The 20,113-nt window shown below is 46.6% G+C and overlaps 1 protein-coding gene across 2 annotated transcripts; it reads left to right on the top strand.

The window, feature by feature from the left end:
• The first annotated feature begins 9,339 nt into the window (after positions 1-9,339).
• On the top strand, positions 9,340-18,190 carry pane1 (proliferation associated nuclear element). 2 transcript variants are annotated; one of them, XM_052043380.1, is made up of 6 exons: positions 9,340-9,431; positions 10,909-10,988; positions 13,309-13,407; positions 15,677-15,756; positions 16,272-16,363; positions 17,546-18,190. In XM_052043380.1, exons 1-6 carry the CDS (start codon positions 9,375-9,377, stop codon positions 17,684-17,686), a joined length of 549 nt encoding a protein of 182 aa, XP_051899340.1. In that variant the 5' UTR covers positions 9,340-9,374; the 3' UTR covers positions 17,687-18,190. The 2 variants fall into 2 exon arrangements, with proteins under 2 accessions (XP_051899340.1, XP_051899341.1); XM_052043381.1 differs by lacking the exon at positions 9,340-9,431 and adding an exon at positions 10,643-10,791.
• The last annotated feature ends 1,923 nt before the right edge of the window (positions 18,191-20,113 follow it).

The raw sequence follows: 20,113 nt of genomic DNA, 5'->3' as shown, positions 1-20,113 counted from the left end.
GAGCCTGACGCACGCACTGCAGCGACCAGCTGAAGGAGACTGTTCTCTCTGTTTTCTGTATCCTGCTGACAACTTCCCTCTCTCTCTCTCTCTCTCTCTCTTTCCTAAGCCCCTGCCGGTTTCTCTCTCTCTCCCCTATCACTGTCTCTCCCCAACACACCACCAATCTGACAGACCTCCAACCTGAGAAATCCCTCCCTGAATACTTGTCAGCCAATCTGCGCCTTTTCTCTGGCAGGACGATTTTTTTTAATCCATCTGTTGCCATGGTAACCGGCTTGCCGAGCTGTTCCATGTGGTACTGAGGGTAAAGAGAGAGGGAGAGATGAAGCATCACATCAGACAGTGACCTACAAACTCCCAGAGGCACAGCTCACAGAGACATTGATAAGCTGAACATTTCTAGGTCCTGTGAAACTTTACATCATTACCGACAAGGCCTTTTATTTACAAAGTCAGCAATTGATTGCATTCAGCAGAGATTGGTTTCCCTGGTTGAGGCCTGCAGATTTTAAATCCATATGCAGCTTCGAATCAAGATCAAAGCAATGACACACTGTCACATCAGCAGCAGCCCAAGGTGACAAGGCCGTCCACCATTTCCAACAACTGAACTGCATTTACATTTATATGAACATCTTCCAATACTGCAGAATGCCCACAGTTCCTCACAGCATTATCAAACAAAATTTGATCCCAAGCTCCGTTACAGGATATCTGGGTGGATGAGCAGAGAGAAGATAATAGAAGTATTTCACTTTTCCCACACCTCTGCTCCATCACTCAACGATCCCTGACTGGTTTACCTCAGTATCACTTTCCCACACTTGGAATTGGAATTGGTTTATTATTGTCACATGTACTGAGATATAGTGTAAAGTTTTTGTTTGCGTGTCATCCAGACAGATCATTCTGTACATATGTACGTTGAGGGTGTACAAAATGAAAAACAGAATGCAGGATATAGTGTTACGGAGAAAGTGCAGTGCAGGTAGGCAAATAAAGTGCAAGGGCCACAACAAGGTAGATCAGGAGATTGAGAGTTCATCTTTTAATGTTTGAGAGGTCCATCAAGAGTCTGATGACAGCGGGATAGAAGCTGTCCTTGAGCCTGGTGGTACGTGTTCTCAAACTTTTGTATCTCCTGCCTGACTGGAGGGGGAAAGAAGAGAGAATGACAGAGATGGGAGGGGTCCTTGATTATGTTGGCTGCTTTAGCGAGACAGCAGGAAGTGTGGACGGAGTCAATGGAGGGGAGGTTGGTCTGCGTGATGTGCTGGGCTGTGTCCACAACCCTTTGCAATTTCTTGCAGTCCCGGCCAGAGCAGTTGCTGTACCAAGCGGTGATGCATCCAGATAGGATGTTTTCTACAGTGCATCTGTAAAAATTGGTAAGGGTCAAAGGGGGCATGCTGAATTTCCTTCACTTTCTGAGGAAGTGGAGGTACTGGTGTGTTTTCTTAGCCAGAGCATCCTCGTGGCTGAAGCAAGACAACTTGTTGGTGATATAGCCCACATCCTTTGATATCCCTTGATATCCAAAAACTGACTGATCCCTGTCTCCAATATATTCAAGGACTGAACCTCCACAGTCCCCTTGGGTCGAGAATTGCAAAGATTCACCCCCCTACAGCTGAAGAAATTTCTTCTCATAATGGCCGACCCATTACTTTGAGACTGTGAACCCCGCTTCCAGACACCCAGCCTGAAGAAACTTCATCCCCGCATCTCTGCATGAGGTAACCTCTCCCTTCTAAACTCAAAGCAGTGTAGGGACGGTCTACTTAACCTCTCTCATGTGACAAACAAGCCACCCCCAGAAATCAACTCAGTGAAGCTTTGCTGTACCCTTTATATCGCAAGTATGCCCTGAGATAGGAAGACCCAGAGCCATGCAAAAATTACAGATCTGGTCTCGTCAGGGCCTTGTATAAATGGAGAAAAATGTCCCTACTCTTTTACTCAACTCCTCCTGCAACAAAAGCTAACAGTCCATTTGTCTTCCTGACTGCTTGCTGTACCTGGATGTTAACTTTCAGTGACTTGTGTGTAAGGACACCCTGAACATCAACACTTTCCAACCCCGCTCCATTTAAAAAATACTCCACTTTTGTTCTACTAAGGTGGATGACCTCACATTTTTCCCACATTATATTTCATCTGCCTTGTCCTTGCCCTTACACATAACCTGTCCATATCACCCTCTGGATTCACCTCACAGCTCACATTCTCACCCATACTTGGATATATTACACGTAATCCTCTTGTCCAAGTCAATGATGTGCCTTGTGAACAGCTGGGGTTCCTGTACTCGTCCCTTCCAACCCAACAACCTAACCTGGTAGAGGTGTATAAGATGATGAGAGGTATTGATCGTGTGGATAGTCAGAGGCTTTTCCCCAGGGCTAAAATGGTGGCCACAAGAGGACATAGGTTTAAGGTGCTGGGGAGTAGGTATAGAGGAGATGTCAGGGGTAAGTTTTTTACTCAGAGAGTGGTGAGTGCGGGGAACGGGCTGCCGGAAACGGTGGTGGAGGTGGATACGATAGGGTCCTTTAAGGGACTGTTGGATAGGTACATGGTGCTGAGAAAAATAGAAGGCTATGGGTAAGCCTAGTAATTTCTAGGGTAGGGACATGTTTGGCACAGCTTTGTGGGCCGAAGGGCCTGAATTATGCTGTAGTTTTTCTATGTTTATTTCTATTCTCTGAATTCTGTCCATTAACTAATCCTCAGTGGATGCCCAATACTACATGCTCCAGGTTTGTATAATAATCTCTTGTATGGCATTTTATTGAAGGCTTTCTGATAATCCAAATACACCACTCTAATTGGCATGTCCTTACTCTTGCGCTGGCTACATCCTCAAAAAGCTCTAACAGATTTGTCAAAGCTGATTTCCCTTTTTTTTAAGTCCATGTCAACATTGCTCAACCTTTTATTATCATTTTCTGTGTGTCCAGTTACCACTTCCTTACAATAGATTCTGGTCCTTTCCCTACAATGGACGTCAGCTAACTGATCAACGCTTCATCACTTTTTCCCTCCCTGAAGCAGGGGCTCAGCTGGTAGAGCAGAGGACTGTAGGAGCTTCCTGGTAATACTTAGGTCGCTGGTTCAATTTCGGCTCGAAGGACGTCTATTTGGCAGTCACTGTGGTGTAGCGGTTAGTGTAACGCTATTACAGCGCCAGTGACCTGGGTTCAATTCTGGCCACTGTCTGTAAGGAGTTTGTACGTTCACCCTGTGTCTGCGTGGGTTTCCTCCAGGTGCTCCGGTTTCCTTCCACATTCCAAAGATGTACGGGTTAGGAAGTTGTGCGCATGCTATGTTGGCGCCAGAAGCGTGGCGACACTTGTGGGCTGCCCCCACAACACTCTATGCAAAAGATGCATTTCACTGTGTGTTTCGATGTACATATTACTAATAAAGATATCTTATCTTATCTTATCTTACTACCTTCCAATCAAACTGTCGGGAGTCTATGGAGTTTTGGAAGCTGATGATGTGCATCCAGTATCTCTAATGCCATCCCTTCAAATCCCAAGGATCCAGGACATCATGCCTTTGGTCTCACTAACCTCCCCAAAGCTAATTTTTTACTGGTGTTGATTTCTTTGAGGTGCTTGGTCACAATAGACTGTAGTTCTACACTGTTTCTGGGAGTTCTTCTGCTTCTTCTTCCCTGAAGTAAGGTACTTTTGGTCGCAGATCAGGGAAGCAACACTATGTTGCTGGAGGAACTCAGCAGGCCAGACTGAAGAAGGGCCCTGACCCAAAACATTGACTGCCTGCTTTTCTCCACGGATGCTGCCTGGCCTGCTGAGTTCCTCCAGCATCATCGTGTTTTTCATCTGAATTCCAGCAGGTGAATTTTCTGATTCCTCTACTAATCTTCTGGGATGTGGGAGGAAATTAAAGCATCTAAAGGAAGCCACATGGTCACAGGGAGAACGTGCAAACTCCACACAGACAGCACCCGAGGTCTGGATCGAACTGGGGCCACTGGAGCTGTGAGGCAGTGGCTCTACCCACGATAGCACTGTGATATATATCAATGACTTTGACATGAATGCAGGAGGTATGATTTGTAAGGTTGTAGATAACATGGAAGTTGGTGGTGTTGTGAATAGTGAGGACGGTTGTTTAAAACTACAGAAGGATGTAGATCGGATGGAAAGTTGGGCAGAGGGTTGGCAGGTGGAACTTCAGACAAGTGCAAGGAAATGCATTTTGAGAAGTCAGATAGGGGTAGGACATGTACAGTAAATGGCAGGGCACTTAGGAGTAATAGAGTTATACAGCATGGAAACCAAAGCTCTGGATGAACCAGCAGATTTGCAGTCTGCTGAGGGCTTGATCTGTGGCGTTCAAGACTGGCGATCCAGAATCCTACAAGGTGTCCAGGTACGACCTACGGAAGGCCATCGTGACGGCGAAAAGGTAATTTCGTGTGACGTTCGAGACATGGTTAGATGCATGACAGCTGTGGAAGGGTTTGCTTGTCATTAAGATGAAACCTAACGGCATAAATGGCAGTGATGCTTCACTCCCGATCTCAACACTTTTGATGCACGCTTTGAAAGGGAGAATAACACTACACCTGTGTGAATCCCCACAGCATCTGATGATCCTGTGACCTCTGTCTCGGAGGCCGATGTCAGAGCATTCTTCAAGAGGGTGAACCCTTGTAAGGCATCAGGCCCGACGGTGTATCTGGCCGGGTACTGAAAATCTGTGCTGACCGACTGGCTGGAGTGTTCCAGGACATTGTCAAACTCTCACCGCTGCAGTCGGAGGTTCCCACCTGCTTCAAAAGGGCAGCAATCATACTGGTGCCCCAGAAGTGCAGGGTGAGCTGCCTCAACGACTACTGTGATGAAGTGCTTTGAGAGGTTGGTCATGGCTAGAATTAACTCCTGCCTGAGCAAGGACTTGGACCTACTGCAATTTGCCTACCACCACAACAGGTCTACAGCAGACACAATCTCACTGACTCTCCACTCGGGTTTGGAGCACCTAGACAACAGCAAAACATACATCAGGCTGCTGTTTATCAATTACAGCTCAGTGTTAAACACCATCATCCCCTCAGAACTGATCAACAAGCTTCAAAACCTGGGCCTCTGCACCTCCCTCTGCAACTGGATCCTCGACTTCCTTATCAGGAGACCACAGTTGGTGCGGATCGGTAGTAACGACTCCTCCTCGCTGACAATCAACACAGGCGCACCTCAAGGCTGCGTGATTAGCCCACTGCTCCACTCTCTCTACACTCATGACTGTGTGGCTCAGCACAGCTCAAACACCATCTATAAATTTGCCAATGACACTACTGTTGTTGGCAGAATCTCAGATGGCGTTGAGGAGGCGTACAGGAGTGAGATAGATCGGCTGGTTGAGTGGTGTCGCAACAACAACCTCACACTCAATGTCAGCAAGACCAAGGAACTGATTGTGGACTTCAGGAAGGGGAAGTCGGGAGAACACACACCAGTCCTCATTGAGGGGTCAGTGGTGGAAAGGATGAGCAGCTTCAAGTTCCTGGCCATCAACATCTCAGAGGTTCTATCCTGGGCCCAACACATTGATGCAATCACAAAGAAGGCATGCCAGCAGCTCTACTTTGTTAGAAGTTTGAGGAGATTTGGTAGGTCACCAAAGACTATTGCAAATTCCTATGGATCTATAGCAGAGAGCATTCTGACTGGTTGCATTACTGCCTGGTATAGAGGCTCCAATGCCAGAGGCTGCAGAGGGTGCAGAGGGTTGTAGACTCAGCCAGCTCCATCACGGGCACAACCCTCCCCGCCATTGAGGACATCTTCAAGAGGCGGTGCCTCAAGAAGGCGGCATCCATCAAGGAGCCTCACCACCTGAGACATGCCCTCTTCATGTTACCACCATCGGGGAGGAGTTACAGGTGCCTGAAAACCTACACTCAATGTTTCAGAAACAGCTTCTTCCCCTCCACCATCAGATTTCTGAATGGTTCATGAACCCATGAACATTTCTTTTTTATTCTTTTTGATTGCACTATTTATTTATTTTGTAATTTATGGTAATTTTACATCTTTGCACTGTAGGGCAGAAAAAACACGTTTCACAACGTATACATCAGTGATAACAAAACTGATTCTGATTCTGATTCGGAAACAGGCCATTCAGCTCACCTGGTCCACACCAACCAGTGGACACCCAGCAACAGTAATGCCACCTTCCAGCACTTGGTCCATAGCCTTCTATCCCTTCTATACCTGGGCAATTCAAGTGCTTGTCTAGACATTTCTTAAATACTGTCAGTGACTCTGCTTCCATCATTCTCTCAGGCAGCGTGTTCCAGGTACTCACCACTCTCTGGGTGAAAAGGGTCTCCCTCAGATCCCCTCTAAATCTCTTCCCGCTTACCCTGAATCTGTGTCCTCTAGTTTTATCTCCCTCTGATATAGGGAAAGGTTTCCTGCAGTCTATCCTTTCTATACCCCTCACAATTTTACATACCTCAATCATATCCCCTCTTTACCTTCCCTGCTCCAGGGAAAACACAGCTAGCCTCATAACTGTTTACTCCATCCCAGGCAACATCCTGGTGAATCTCCTCTGCACCTTCTCCAGTGCAGTCACATCCTTCCCAAAGTGCGGTGACCAGAACCGCACGCAGTTCTCCAACTGAGATGTGACCAATGTTTTATAAAGTTGGAACATCACCTCCCTGCTCTTGTATTCAATGCCCCGACTAATGAGGGCCAGTATCCCATATACCTTCTTAACCATGTTATCTCACTGTGCTGCCGCCTTCAAAGGACTTGCACACCAAGGTCCCTCTGTTCCTCAGTATTCCATGGGACCCTACCAGTCGTGATGCATGTCCTATCCTCACTGGTACTTCCAAAGTGCAGTCCCGATGAAGGGTCACGGCCTGAAATGTTGACTGTTTATTTCCTTCCATAGATGCTGTCTGACCTGCTGAGTTCCTCCAGCACTTTGGGTGTATGACCTCACATTTACCTGGATTAAACTCCATCTGCCATTTCTCAGCCCGTTTCACCAATACATCGATATCACTCTGTAGCCTAAGACTACCCTCCACACTGTCAACAGCTCCACCAATCTTCCTGTCATCAGCAAACATTTATTATGCCTCCTACATCCACAGCCAAATCATTCGTGTATACCACAAACAGCAAGGGTCCCAGCACCGATCCCTGTGGAACACCACTAGTCACAGGCATCTAATCACAAAAACAACCCTCTACTAACACCTTCTGTCTCCTATTGACAAGCCAATTTTGGATCCAATTTACCAACTTGCACTGGATCCCATGGGCCATAACATTTTGGACTAATCTCCCATGTGGGACCTTTACAAAGGCCTTGCTGTGATCTACTGTATTACCATACTGGAATCAGCCTATCTCCGATTAGTCCTTGCCATTCTGACTGATCATTAATCCTGAACCTCAGAACACAGGGACCTAGGGTTCAAGTCCATAGTTCCCTAAAAGTGGCAACACGGGTCAAAAGAGTGGTGAAAAAGGCACATGTGATGCTTGGCTTCATAAATTGGGCCATAGAATATAACCGTTGGGATGCTATGTTGCATTTTTACAAAACGCTGGTTAGGCCGCACTTGAGAGTATGGAGTGCAGTTCTGGTCACCACGCTACAGGGAGGATGTGGCCGCACTGGAGAGGGTGCAGAGGAGATTCACCAGGATGTTGCCTGGATTGGAGGGCTTTAGTAATGGGGAGAGGTTGGATAGGCTGGGCTTGTTTACCCTGGAGTGTCAGAGGCTGAGGGGTGACCTGACACAGGTATATAAAATTATAAGAGGGTAGATAGAATCTTTTGCCCATGGCAGGGGTATCAAAAACAAGAGGGCATAATTTTAAGGTGAGAGACAGAAGTTTTAAAGGAGATTTAAAGTGTAAGTTTTTTTTTGAAAAGAGAGTAGGTGATAACTGGAACTCACTGCCAGAACAGGGGGTGGAATCAGATACAATCACCATGTTTAAGAGACATTTAGACAGGCACTTAAATAGGCAAGGCATAAATGGGGGTGGTCTACATCAACGGTGCTGAGGTCAAGAGGGTTGAGAGCTTCAAGTTCCCAGGAGTGAACATCACCAATAGCCTGTCCTGGTCAAATCACGTAGATGCCATGGCCAAGAAAGCTCACCAGCACCTCTACTTCCTCAGGAGGCTAAAGAAATTTGGCATGTCCCCCGTCGACCCTCTTCAATTTTTATCAATGCACCATAGAAAGCAGTCCTATCTGGATGCATCATGGCTTGGTATGGCAACTGCTCTGCCTGGGACCGCAAGAAACCTGCGGAGAGTTGTGGACACAGCCCAGTACCTCACGGAAACCAGCCTCCCCTCCATGGACTCTGTCTACACTTCTCACTGCCTTGGTTAAGCAGCCAACATAATCAAATACCCTACCCACTATGGACATTCTCTCTTCTCCCCCCTCCCATCAGGCAGAAGATAGAAAAGCCTGAAAGCACGTACCACCAGGCTCAAGGACAGCTTCTATCCTGCTGTTATAAGACTACTGAACGGTTCCCTAGTACGATAAAATGGACTCTTGACCCTGCAATCTCCCTTATTATGACCCTGCACCTTATTGCCTGCCTGCAGTGCACCTTCTCTGCAACTGAAACACTTTATTCTGCTATTGTTTTACCTTGTACTACCTCAATGTACTTACACATGGGATGATCTGTCTGGATAGCATGCCTTGCATTGTGTAATCAAATGTGCTGTAAAGAAGGATATGCAAGACAGGTTTTTCACTGTACTTCGGTACATGGGACAATCATAAACCAATTCCAATTCACGTGCAGGCAAATGGGATTCGTGTAGATGGGAAAAAATCAGTCTGGACATAGTGGGCCGAAGGGCCTATTTCTGTCTTGTACAACCCGGTATTCTCTGACTTTACAAGTGGGAGGTTAAACTGCTTCTATTTCACTGCTGGGAGCTGACAGGTGAGACTGATGAACTCAGAGCAATGATCAGCACATGGGGATATATCACTGCAGTCACAGAAGCCTGGTAGAATGAAAGGCAGGGCCGGCAGCTCAACTTTCCAGGATTTTGAACGTTCGGACGTGATGGACGGGGGGATAGACGAGCAGAGGCATCGGGACGTGGCCGAAGGACAGCTGCCCCGCGCAGCCCTCGCTCTGCCCGGGAGCAGAGCCCGCAGCCTGCGGTCCGCCCCGCCGCAGGCGTCGCTGTGGCGCTCGCCTCCCGGACAGGCGGAGTCAATGACCCGGTCCCGATGACGTTACGGAATGACGTCACTTCGATTAGCATATCACGTGGCGGCGCGCGGGGAGCGGTTGTTTTCAAACCGGCGGCGGGAGATGGCGGTGCTGCGGCCGCTCAACAAGCACCCGGACCTGAGCACCGCCAGTGTCCTGGTGCGGACCCCCCCCCTCCCCCCTCCCCCCTCCCTCCCCCCTCCCCCCTCCCCCCTCCCCTCCTCCCCCCCCTCCCCCCTCCCCCCTCCCCTCCTCCCCCCCCCTCCCCCCCCCCTCCTCCCCCCTCCCTCCCCCCTCCCCCCCTCCCCTCCCCCTCCCCCCTCCCCCCTCCCTCCCCCCTCCCTCCCCCTCCCCCCTCCCCTCCTCCCCCCTCCCCCTCCTCCCCCCTCCCTCCCCCCTCCCCTCCCCTCCCCCCCCTCCCCCCCCCCTCTCCCCCCTCCTCCCCCCTCCTCCCCCCTCCCTCCCCTCCCTCCCCTCCTCCCCCTCCCTCCCCTCCTCCCCCTCCCCCCTCCTCCCCCCTCCCCCCCTCCTCCCTCCCCCCTCCTCCCTCCCCCCTCCCCCCCCTCCCTCCCCCCTCCCCCCTCCCCCCCTCCCTCCCCCCTCCTCCCCCCCCCCCTCCCCCCTCCTCCCCCCTCCCCCTCCTCCTCCCCCTCCCCCTCCTCCCTCCCCCCTTCCCTCTTCCCCTCCTCTCCCTCCCGTCCCCCTCTGCCCCTTTCCCCCCTCCTCCCCCTCCTCCCCCCTCTCCCCTCTCCCCCTCCCCCCCTCCTCCCCCCTCCCCCCTCCCCCTCCCCTCCTCCCCCCCCTCCCCCTCCCCCTCCTCCCCCTCCTCCCCCCTCCCCCTCCCCCTCCTCCCCCCTCCTCCCCCTCCTCCTCCTCCCCCTCCTCCCCTCCTCCTCCCCCTCCTCCTCCCCCCTCCTCCCCCCTCCTCCTCCCCCCTCCTCCTCCTCCCCCCTCCTCCCCCTCCTCATCCCCCCCCTCCTCCTCCTCCCCCTCTCCCCCCCTCCTCCTCCCCCCTCCTCCCCCTCCTCCTCCTCCCCTCCCCCTCCTCCTCCCCCCTCCTCCTCCTCCCCCTCCTCCTCCTCCCCCCTCCTCCCCTCCCCTCCCTCCTCCCCTCCCCCCTCCTCCCCTTCCTCCTCCTCCCCTTCCCTCCTCCCCCTCCCCCCTCCTCCCTCCTCCCCTTCCCTCCTCCTCCCTCCTCCCCTTCCCTCCTCCTCCCTCCTCCCTTCCCTCCTCCCCCCTCCCCCCTCCCCCCTCCTCCCCTTCCCTCCTCCCCCCTCCCCCCTCCTCCCCTTCCCCCTCCTCCCCCCTCCTCCCCTTCCCCTCCTCCCCTTCCCCTCTCTCCCTCCCGTCCCCCTCTGCCCCTTTCCCCCCTCCCCTCCCCCCACATTCAACATCTGCATACACCCCAGTGTGTTGATCAGAGGCAGGAGGGTGGTGGGGAGGACGTGATCAGGTGTTGTGGTTGTCCTCTTATCTCCGCAGCCTGGTTGGATGTGTCTCTGAGCCTGCTGCTGAGGAGGTGTGAGGGCAGGGCAGGGCAGTCTGGAATTTGTCTTCAATCTGGAAAGCATTACTTCAGGGGTTGCTACCTGAAGGGTGAGTTAAATTTACAATTGAAGTATTTCTCTCTTTGCAGTTAGTTGGAGCTGAAGGTCTTCCTCTCGACCAGCTTGCGGCAATGATTCTGAAGGAGAACAAGTCCTTTGAAGTGAATGTGTAAGTTCTGCTGATTACAGACACTCCAAAATCAGTTCAACTCCGTGGCAGTCTGATAATCATTGAGCCATGTTGGGGTAATGGGTTGTCTTTGTTTCAAAAATACTGCATTTGTGTCAATGGCTTCAAAACTTTGGAGAAAGTATTTGTCCTGTCATTCAATCAAGTCATGGGCATTTCCTGATTTCAATCCTAAATGGCCTAGCTATTACTTCAGGACCTTGTACTCTTGTTCTGGATTTTTCAGCAAATGCTTTATTTATTTTATCTAATTCCTTTAACATTTGAACACCTTTGTGCAAATGACAATAAACTTGACTTGGAAATTAAAAAAACTGCAAGTGCTGGAAGTCTGAGACAAAACAGAGCATGCTGGAAAGACTTGGCTGCTCAGGCAGCATCTGTGGAGAGAGGAACTGAGTTAACATTTCAGGTTGAAAATCCTTTGTCAGAACTGGGAATGTCAGAACAAATTCATTTTCAGTAACAGATGGTGGGGAGGGATGGGTAGAACAAAGAGAATCTCTCTGTTGGGGTGAGACCAGATAACTCGCTGTGGCAGTTAGATTCTGCTCCGTGTGTGGTATATGTTGCTAATGGCAGAGCTGTGGGATGTGCCCAGCTGACCAGACTATTCCAATGGAGAAAAACTGAGCCTAGATCACAGGTGGATGATGGTCAGAAATGGCCAGTTCTGATACAGGCAGCAAGAAAGAGGAAATTGTTAAAAATTTGCAACAAACAAAGTGCTGGAGGAACTCAGTGCGACAGGCAGCATCTGTGGAGGGAAATGGATGGTTGATGTTTTGGGTCGAGACCCTTCATCTGGACTCAACCTGAAACATCAACTGTCCATTTCCACCACAGATGCTGCCTGACTCACTGAGGCACATAAATTATTTTCTCAGAGGGTGGTGAATCTCTGGAATTCTCTGCCCTCAAAAGCATTGTGGAGGCTAGATCACTGTGGTGGGGGGTGGAATTAACAAGGAAATGAAAAAAAATCTTTGAAAATCAGAAAATTGAGGGCCATAGGGAGGAGTTGGGGCCTGGGGAAGATCAGCCATGATCATATTGAGTGGCAGGGCAGACTTGGGGGGGCCAGATGTCCTATGATGTTCTCGTGTTCAGTAAGACATCTTGCTATTAAGCAACCCCAGATGGTATGTCAACACCCTGGTGAGTGCTGCTGTTCCTTAGCAATGGCCTGCACTCACTAGGATGCAGCCATCACTGCCACACCTCGGCGGTGCTCAGTGGCTCATCCCAGTTTTCCCACACCAACCTTCAATGGCAGCTTCTCTGTAATGAGCTGTGGGCAATTCATTGCTGCAAGAGCAACATGAATGGAGGCCCTGAATTCGTGTCGTTTTCCCAGCACAGCAATGGTGAGGACGGGGGATGTCACCAAGTTCCCAGACCAGCATCGCTGTCAGTAAAGCATTTATCTCTCTGTGTACACAATGACCCTTTCAGCACATGCTGGGAGCTAAGCAAGGTACCATTGTATAGACAGGGACTAGATGAAGTTGGATGTAGATCAGCCATAATATCATTGAATGTGGGTCAGGCTGGAGGAACAAGTGTCCTAGTTCTTCATGACTCTGGCTTTGAACCAGCACTGTGTCATCTCTTTACAAAAAGTGAGGGCAGCTTTCTTTGGGATATTTTCTCATTTTAACATTGTAGGATATATAGAATAGATAGAGTGGACAGCCAGCGCCTCTTTCCCAGGGCACCAATGCTCAATACAAGAGGGCATGGCTTTAAGGTATTGGGTGGGAAGTTCAAGGGAGGTGTGAGAGGGAGGTTTTTCCACCCAGAGGGTGGTTGGTGCATGGAATGCGCTGCCTGGGGTGGTGGTGGAGGCTGATACGTTGGGCAAGTTCAAGAGATTGTTCGATAAGCAGATGGAGGAGTTTAAGATAGAGGGATATGTGGGAGGAAGGGGTTAGATAGTCTTAGGTGTGGTTTGAAGGTCGGCACAACATGGTGGGCCAAAGGGCCTGTATTGTGTTGAATTGTTCTATGGTTCTATATATAACAGTATAATTGTTAAAATATCAGGTAATTACAAAAAGCATTCATCCCTTCCCCAATGTAGTGTTTAGCCTGGGCTGAAGGCTGGAAATATACTTCCTGTATACTGGTCTGTTGGGGCTGACAAGTGCGAGTTAACAGTAACTATAGCTGCGGAATTTCCCCTGTTAATTTTCTTTCAGTAAATTCAGTGTTCATTGACCTTTTCACTGAGAAAATATTATCTAACACATGCCTTCAGTTTTATTATAAAACTTACAATATATCTAATTTTTTTTAGCCATTTAGCAAAATGTCTGCCATTACCAGTGGAAAATGACCACACCCGTCCTCGGATAGACCTCATTGTGTTCCTAATGGATATGCGTAGTCAGCACAGGTGAGTTGTAATGATCTTTAAAACCAGAACATCTTTGATCCATTTGTGTAAATCTTACTGAGGTATATTTCACAGTTCCTAGAGAACAGCAATGACAGAAACTCAATCCTCCTCCCCTGGATCCTCTATCACTTGCCAGCTCTTACCCCTCCCCACCCCTCTATATTGGCTATCTCCTCTCCTTCAGTCCAGATGAAGGGTCTTGGCCCAAAACGTCAACTGTCCGTTTCCCTCCACAAATGCTGTCTGACCTGAGTTCTTCCAGCAGCTCGTTTTTTGCTCCAGATTCCAGCATCTGCAGTCTCTAGTGTCTCAATCTATTATTCCTTGGCAGTGGGTCACTGGTTTTAATGAAGCATCTGGGGATATTGTGAGCTGATAAGAAGAGGGATCCGAGCCACTTAATGTGTCTGAACAGACATTGGTCAAGGAAACAACAGTAGTTCGTATCAGTTATGTTGTTGACGTAGGAAGCGGGGACTAGTGTTTCTTCAGTTTATGCCTTTAACTTAATGGATTATTTTGAAACACTTCTGCAACCTTTTGTTGGAACAACACACAACATACTGAAGTAGTAACATATTGGTTTATTATTGGTTTTATTATTGTCACGTGTATCGAGATACAGTGAAAAGCTTTTGTTTGCGTGCCATCCAGACCGACCATTCCATGCATGAGTACATTGAAGTAGTAAAAAGGGAAAACAGAATACAGAATATAGTGTCACAGTTACAGAGAAAGTACAGTGCAGGCAGATAAATAAAGTGTAAGGGCCAGGATGAGGTAGGTTGAGAGATCAAGAGTTCATCTTTTAGCGTATGAGAAGTCCATTCAAGAGTTTGATAACAGCGGGATAGAAGTGTCCTTGAGCCTGGTGATACCTGCTCTCAAACTTTTGTGTCTTCTGCCCAATGAGAGGGAGAAAAGAGAGAATGACTGGGGTAGGAGGTGTCCTTGATTATGTTCGCTGTTTTCCTGAGGGAGTGAGAATTGGGGGCAATCAGTGGAGGGGAGGCCGGTTTGCGTGATGGACTGGGCTGCCTTCACAACTCTATAATTTCTTGCGGCCATGGGCAGAGCAGTTGCCATACCGAGCTGTGATGCATCTGTGTTGTGTTAACTCTACGTTGGCAGAATAAACCTCCCCACTGAATTCATATTTTTGTTGTTTGCTTGTTCTGGTTTTCATTTCTTTTCTTATTTGAACTTATTATTTTAGCTTTACTTTCTCCCAGTTTCTAAGTAACATCCTAATCTCAAGCTTGGTTCTTTTTTTCCTGGTTTGAATATAACAAAAAAAATCAGGCTTGTATCTTAGAACAACTTTCATGGCCTTAGGATGGTCCAAGATGCTAATATGCTTGATGAAATGCTTTTGAAATGTTGTCGTATTTTGTTGTCAGTTTGTCTAGCATAAATAATGTTGGGTTAAATAACTAGTTAGCCAACATTAGTTGGCAGTGAATGTCCGCCAGGAGAGTGCTGCTGGTGTTTAATTTATGGCCTCTTAATACACTGCTGTCAGTTTAGGTTACATACTCACGTTTTGAGGTCTTGATTCCCTGCCCTTTTAGTTCACAGGACAAAAGTTCCATCATTGAGCCAAGGCCTGAAAAATTAACAACTTATTGGTTAAATTATGGTTTTGAATTCAGTGTGATATTTTTGCTTTAATATTATCAGATCCAACACACTAAACTGATGGAACTGAATAATTTGGTATTCCTCTGTTGAAAGGATCACTCTTTTTGCGTTGTTAATTGGTGCCAGAATTAGCTGAGTAGAGGTGATATAGTTTTTCTCATTCACAATGTACTTGAAAGTTTGCCCTGATTTTTTTTTACCTGATAGATTTATGCAGGTTGAGGGCAAGTAGAAAATTCTCATTTGAGATCCCAACAGTGTAATTGCCAATAATAGCGCAACTTATCTGTATTTGAGAATTGAATTTTAAGTATTTGGCAAAAGTGACATTCTGATAAAGATGCTAAGGAAAGGAAGATTTGCCACATCAGACTGCTGACAGTCACTTTTGGCCTTCATGATGAGAGAACAATATAAACATGGAGAATAAATCGAAAGTTGAGTGTTGGGGAGGTGACATATTAACGTGGCTCTGCTTTTACACAAGGAGTACGCTATAAAGTCAGAACCAAACTTCAGAGAACTTCCATCAAATCCATGCATTGTTGTACAGTTTCTCTGTCCTGTCCTATGTAGCAAGTACTAACTAAAGAAATTGAACATTAAACTTTGTTCTTAATTTCAGTGTAGAAACTGTGAGGTCATCATTGGCCTATGTTGATGTGAACTACTTTCTTGGAAAAGTTTGCTTCCTGGCAGCTGGGGGTAAGTTCAGTTCAATGAAAAGAGTGTGAATTTTTTGTAGCGCACTCGTGGAACCCCTTGCCTTTTCATTTCTCTTGCACTCTTCAAGTCAAATTTTACATAATCAGACCACTGGGACTTTTTTTGACTCTTGCCTTCTCAATTTGCTTTTAATCTTGGATAATGCTGACTTCTCAGTTGCAGTTCAGTTTTGAAAATGTAATCAATTGAAATCTAATCTTGAAATCAAACAGACACAAAATCAAATTCAGATTAGTCAAGTTTGGTGAGAAAATGAGTGAAGGCATGGAATGATGAAGCCACATGTGAAGGTCAGATTCTACAGAACAGGAGTGGTAGTAGAAAAGCATTGAGTATTACAGTAGAATTATGGCATCTGTAAAGTTGTGTTCACTGACTGAAGGTTAATTATGGGGAGTCCGCAGTGTAATCAGGAGTTAAAACTCCAAATTTGTATGGGTAAATATTCATTGGCATTGCAATTCAGATGTTGTTTCTGTTTTTTTTTTGTATAGACAAGTCTGTTAAACACCAGTCAGTGGACATGTACACTCTGAAGCAACTGGCAGATTCGTACTTGAGCCCTCTGATTCTCGCTGAGCTTGAGGTATGAATAATTGTGAAGATGGCTCTCATGTTAGCTGTGCCAAATGCATGGTATAATTTCCACTTTGGGAAGATCATCTGTCACTGTAGCTGTTTTCTTTGACTTTTATCCATTCTGTGGGTCTGAGGTCTGTATGGAGGTGTAGTGCTCAATTTTAAAGGGGGGGGGGGGAGGAAAACTTCCTTATTCATTTTAATTCCACATGGCTGATGACGCAGGTGGTGACAGTTGCAGAGAAGCTGTGTTTCCTGCTTGTAGCCTGTGTGAGAAAAAAGAAGTACTATTTTGAGAGTTGTCATTTTAATCACTGGAAGACTGAAATATTTTGATGCCTTCTGGCGGGGCAGTCTTCTAGCTCCAACCTGGGAAGCTGATGTGTTCTAGGATTATTCATTGAGAGCCTCAGCCCTCGGTTGCACTGCTGCAGAGCTACCTCCAGAAGGGAACAATCACTGCCAACAGGACTAGGGGAATCTGCATGAAGAATCTCCCTGGAACAAGTGTTATCTGAGATTGAAACTAGCATTGTTCTCAAATTTTGATTAGAAAGAGGGAGAATTATAAAATGATGATGATGTTCTAATGTTGGAACAAATGCAACGTGAAGTTGTGCTTCAAGGGAAAAGAAATGAACTGAGCTGAAATTTAAGTTTGCACCCAATAATAATAAGTTTGCAACGTTTTCACTTTTTATTGTATTTATTTTTCCATATTAAGACCTGGCTCCCTTGTCAAAACTTAAATATTTTAATTCAGGTTTTGCTTCAAGACTGAAGATTTTTTTTCCCAGCCACTGCACAAACATGTGAATTAGGGGGAAAACAAGTGCTGTGTGGAGATGCTTTTCCACATTGGGGCAGTAGTGGAGGTGAGATTAGCACCAGAACTTGGAATTTAAAAAAATTCAACTCTAGCCAATGAGATTGTCATTTGCATCTTTAGAGCAGAGATCTGCTCTATCAGGAGAGAATTCAAATCAGATGAAAAGGATTGACAACCCTTGCAGGCGATGCAGTGAGATGGAGCAAGGGTTAAATGTCACAAAATAGAGACAAAAAAACTGCATCAGCTTTGTGGTACCTGAGCAGCACTAGGACCTGTTTAGCAAGCTGTGGAATTTCTGATTTTCTATTTCTTTCTCTATGCCAGTTGGACTTGAGTGACATTTGTGTTGTGTATCAGTCCACAGAGAGAAGAGCAGTGATAGCCAAGAGACTTCTTCAGATGTTGAAGGTAGCTGCTGGCCTGGTCCCAGGTGTCTCGGCCCTTGCTCTCAGTTCTCTGATAAGACCTTCCTTCAAGACTGAAGTTGAGAGATGCTAAACAGTCTATTGTGTTATGGGCATCTCCAACTTATGATTGCGAAGCCACCCATTTTTTTCTTAACGTATCTTGTGCAATGTCTTGAACTTAAATTTATATTTGAATTTCCCCCCCCAATAAATGTTTTGGAAGCAATCATCTCAACCCTGTTTCCCTTAAATATAATTGAGATGTCGGGTAATTATTGTGCATGTGGCTGACTTGCTGTCTCACTGTATGAAAAGTCAGAGTTAAAAGGAAGGTTTGGATGCAATGTAAAGCATTTTTGGGGCAACCCTGTTGCGCCAATGAACAATTGGTATTTGACGGTGGGGGTGGGACTTGGAAAGAGGTTGAATTCTGAATGGAGAAAGTTTGAACTAGATTTCAACAAAGAATGAATGTGGATTTTTCAGTCTTGGATTCTAAGGAAATGGTTTCATACTACTCCTATGATGCTTGTAAATAATGCAGTGTGCAGTAGAAACAAAGTATACATTAAACGTTTTGTCAGTCTCAAATTAACTTGTCTGTCTCCATGGGGTTTTCTTAAAGTGCAGCATTTGGGGAAACGGCTGGAGTGGCTGTTTGCTTCAAAACCTTGAAAGAATGTTGGTCTTTTGTACTGAGGTTCTGTAGTGGGCATGGCATAAAAACAGACTGCATTTTGGATCTAGGAATGCTGAAGAATCCAACTGTACTCAACGGGAACATTAACTGTCCTGATATAGTGGCTGAAGGAAGCTTGATGAGGATTATGGTCTCTTCTGAGTGCAGCGTTCCTGACTTCGTTCATGGGGAGGTAGCAGAAGGGGCCTTATCCTTCACTGGTGGTGTATAGTTGCTGCAGCATTAAAAGATTAAAAGGCCAGCTTTCTGCCATTAAGCCCCTCCCCTGCCCCAAACTTAAAAAAAATTATAGGTAAATGTGGAAAAACATTTTCAAAATGAAGTGTCCACTCAAAACTGAAATTATATTACCAGGTATCAGTGAATCTATTCATTTGTCATTCAAAGTGCAGCTGTTAATGGGATTTTATAGTTTGGCTTCTCTGATTTTGACATGAACATTTTGCATACATCCTCTGAGGTGAGTAATAATGTAGTTTGGGCCAATTGACAAAAGCCAGTTCACACAAGCCAAATGTGGGCACCTAATATTTTCCTGGATGTGGTAATTTCCAGGTTTCTTCACTGCTGATCAACTTGGACAGTTGTTAGAATTTCAGCTCCAAAATTCTGTTGCTATCACCTAGCTATTACTTACCTTGCTTTCAGCTATTTAGCCATCGATGTTGTTGTTTAAAATGGAAATAGATGTTTTTTTTTAGTTTTCAGATACACTGTAGTCAAATTGGATTAAGGATTAGAAAATGGATTTTAATGGATTTGAGATCAATTAGATTGGCATTAGCTGGTCAGCACAGACATCGTGGGCCAAAGGGCCTGTTTCTGTGCTCTGCTGTTCTAAACTAAGTGAAATTGGACAAGTTTTTGCTGATCAAGGATCCATCATTGACTCCCTGGTCTACTCTTCCATCTCCACCAACTATCTTCTCCTCTCGGCATGGCATGACACCACAGCAATCCAGGCCGCACCCTGTCAGAGATACTTGCTGTCTTGTACATACCTCCCCAAACCCCTCTGCTATTTAAAACAAACCTTGTTTTCTCTTTCTCAATTCTGATGAAGTGCCTTTGAGCTGAAACGTTAGTTGTTTCTGTCTCCACAGATGCTGCCTGACCTGCTGTGTGTTTCCAGCATTTTCTGTTTTATTTCATTCATTGGTTAGTGGCTGGAATATTATTAACACTTTGTAGGGATCTAGAATAAAGACGTGTCTGTAGCACCTTCACATGAAATGTTCCACAATGGTTTATGTAGAGCCTGATTATGCATGAAGTTATGATTATGCAAAAAATGGACCTTGTGTTTAAATTGGATAGGGTGAGATTGGCTCTTTGTAAATGAGTGTGGCAAAGCTCAGGGTTTTATATGAAATTGTACAACTCTGTAAATTAACACATTAGTTGGGATTATATGTTGGCTGAGACTGATTAATGTTCATTAATCGAATGAAATGCTCGGTTAGTGGTGGGCTCTCAATCCTAGACCAGTCCACGGCATCCATCTGTTGTAAGAAAACAACATCAAATGATTTCCCTAATTCACTTTCCAAAGATTCTTGCAAATTTCTCCAGATGTACGGTGGAGAGCATTCTGACTGGTTGCATCACCGCCTGGTACGGAGGCTCCAATGTGCAGGATCAAAAGAGGCTGCAGAGGGTTGTAGACTCAGCCAGCTCCATCACGGGCACAACCCTCCCCGCCATCGAGGACATCTTCGAGAGGTGGTGCCTCAAGAAGGTGGCACTCATCACTGAGGACCCTCACCATCTGAGACATGCCGTCTTCATGTTACTACCATTGGGGAGGAGGTACAGGAG

This window comes from Pristis pectinata, chromosome 33, assembly GCF_009764475.1.
Source record: "Pristis pectinata isolate sPriPec2 chromosome 33, sPriPec2.1.pri, whole genome shotgun sequence".
NCBI classification, from domain to species: Eukaryota; Metazoa; Chordata; class Chondrichthyes; order Rhinopristiformes; family Pristidae; genus Pristis; species Pristis pectinata.
This window is presented reverse-complemented; position numbering and strand designations above follow the sequence as displayed.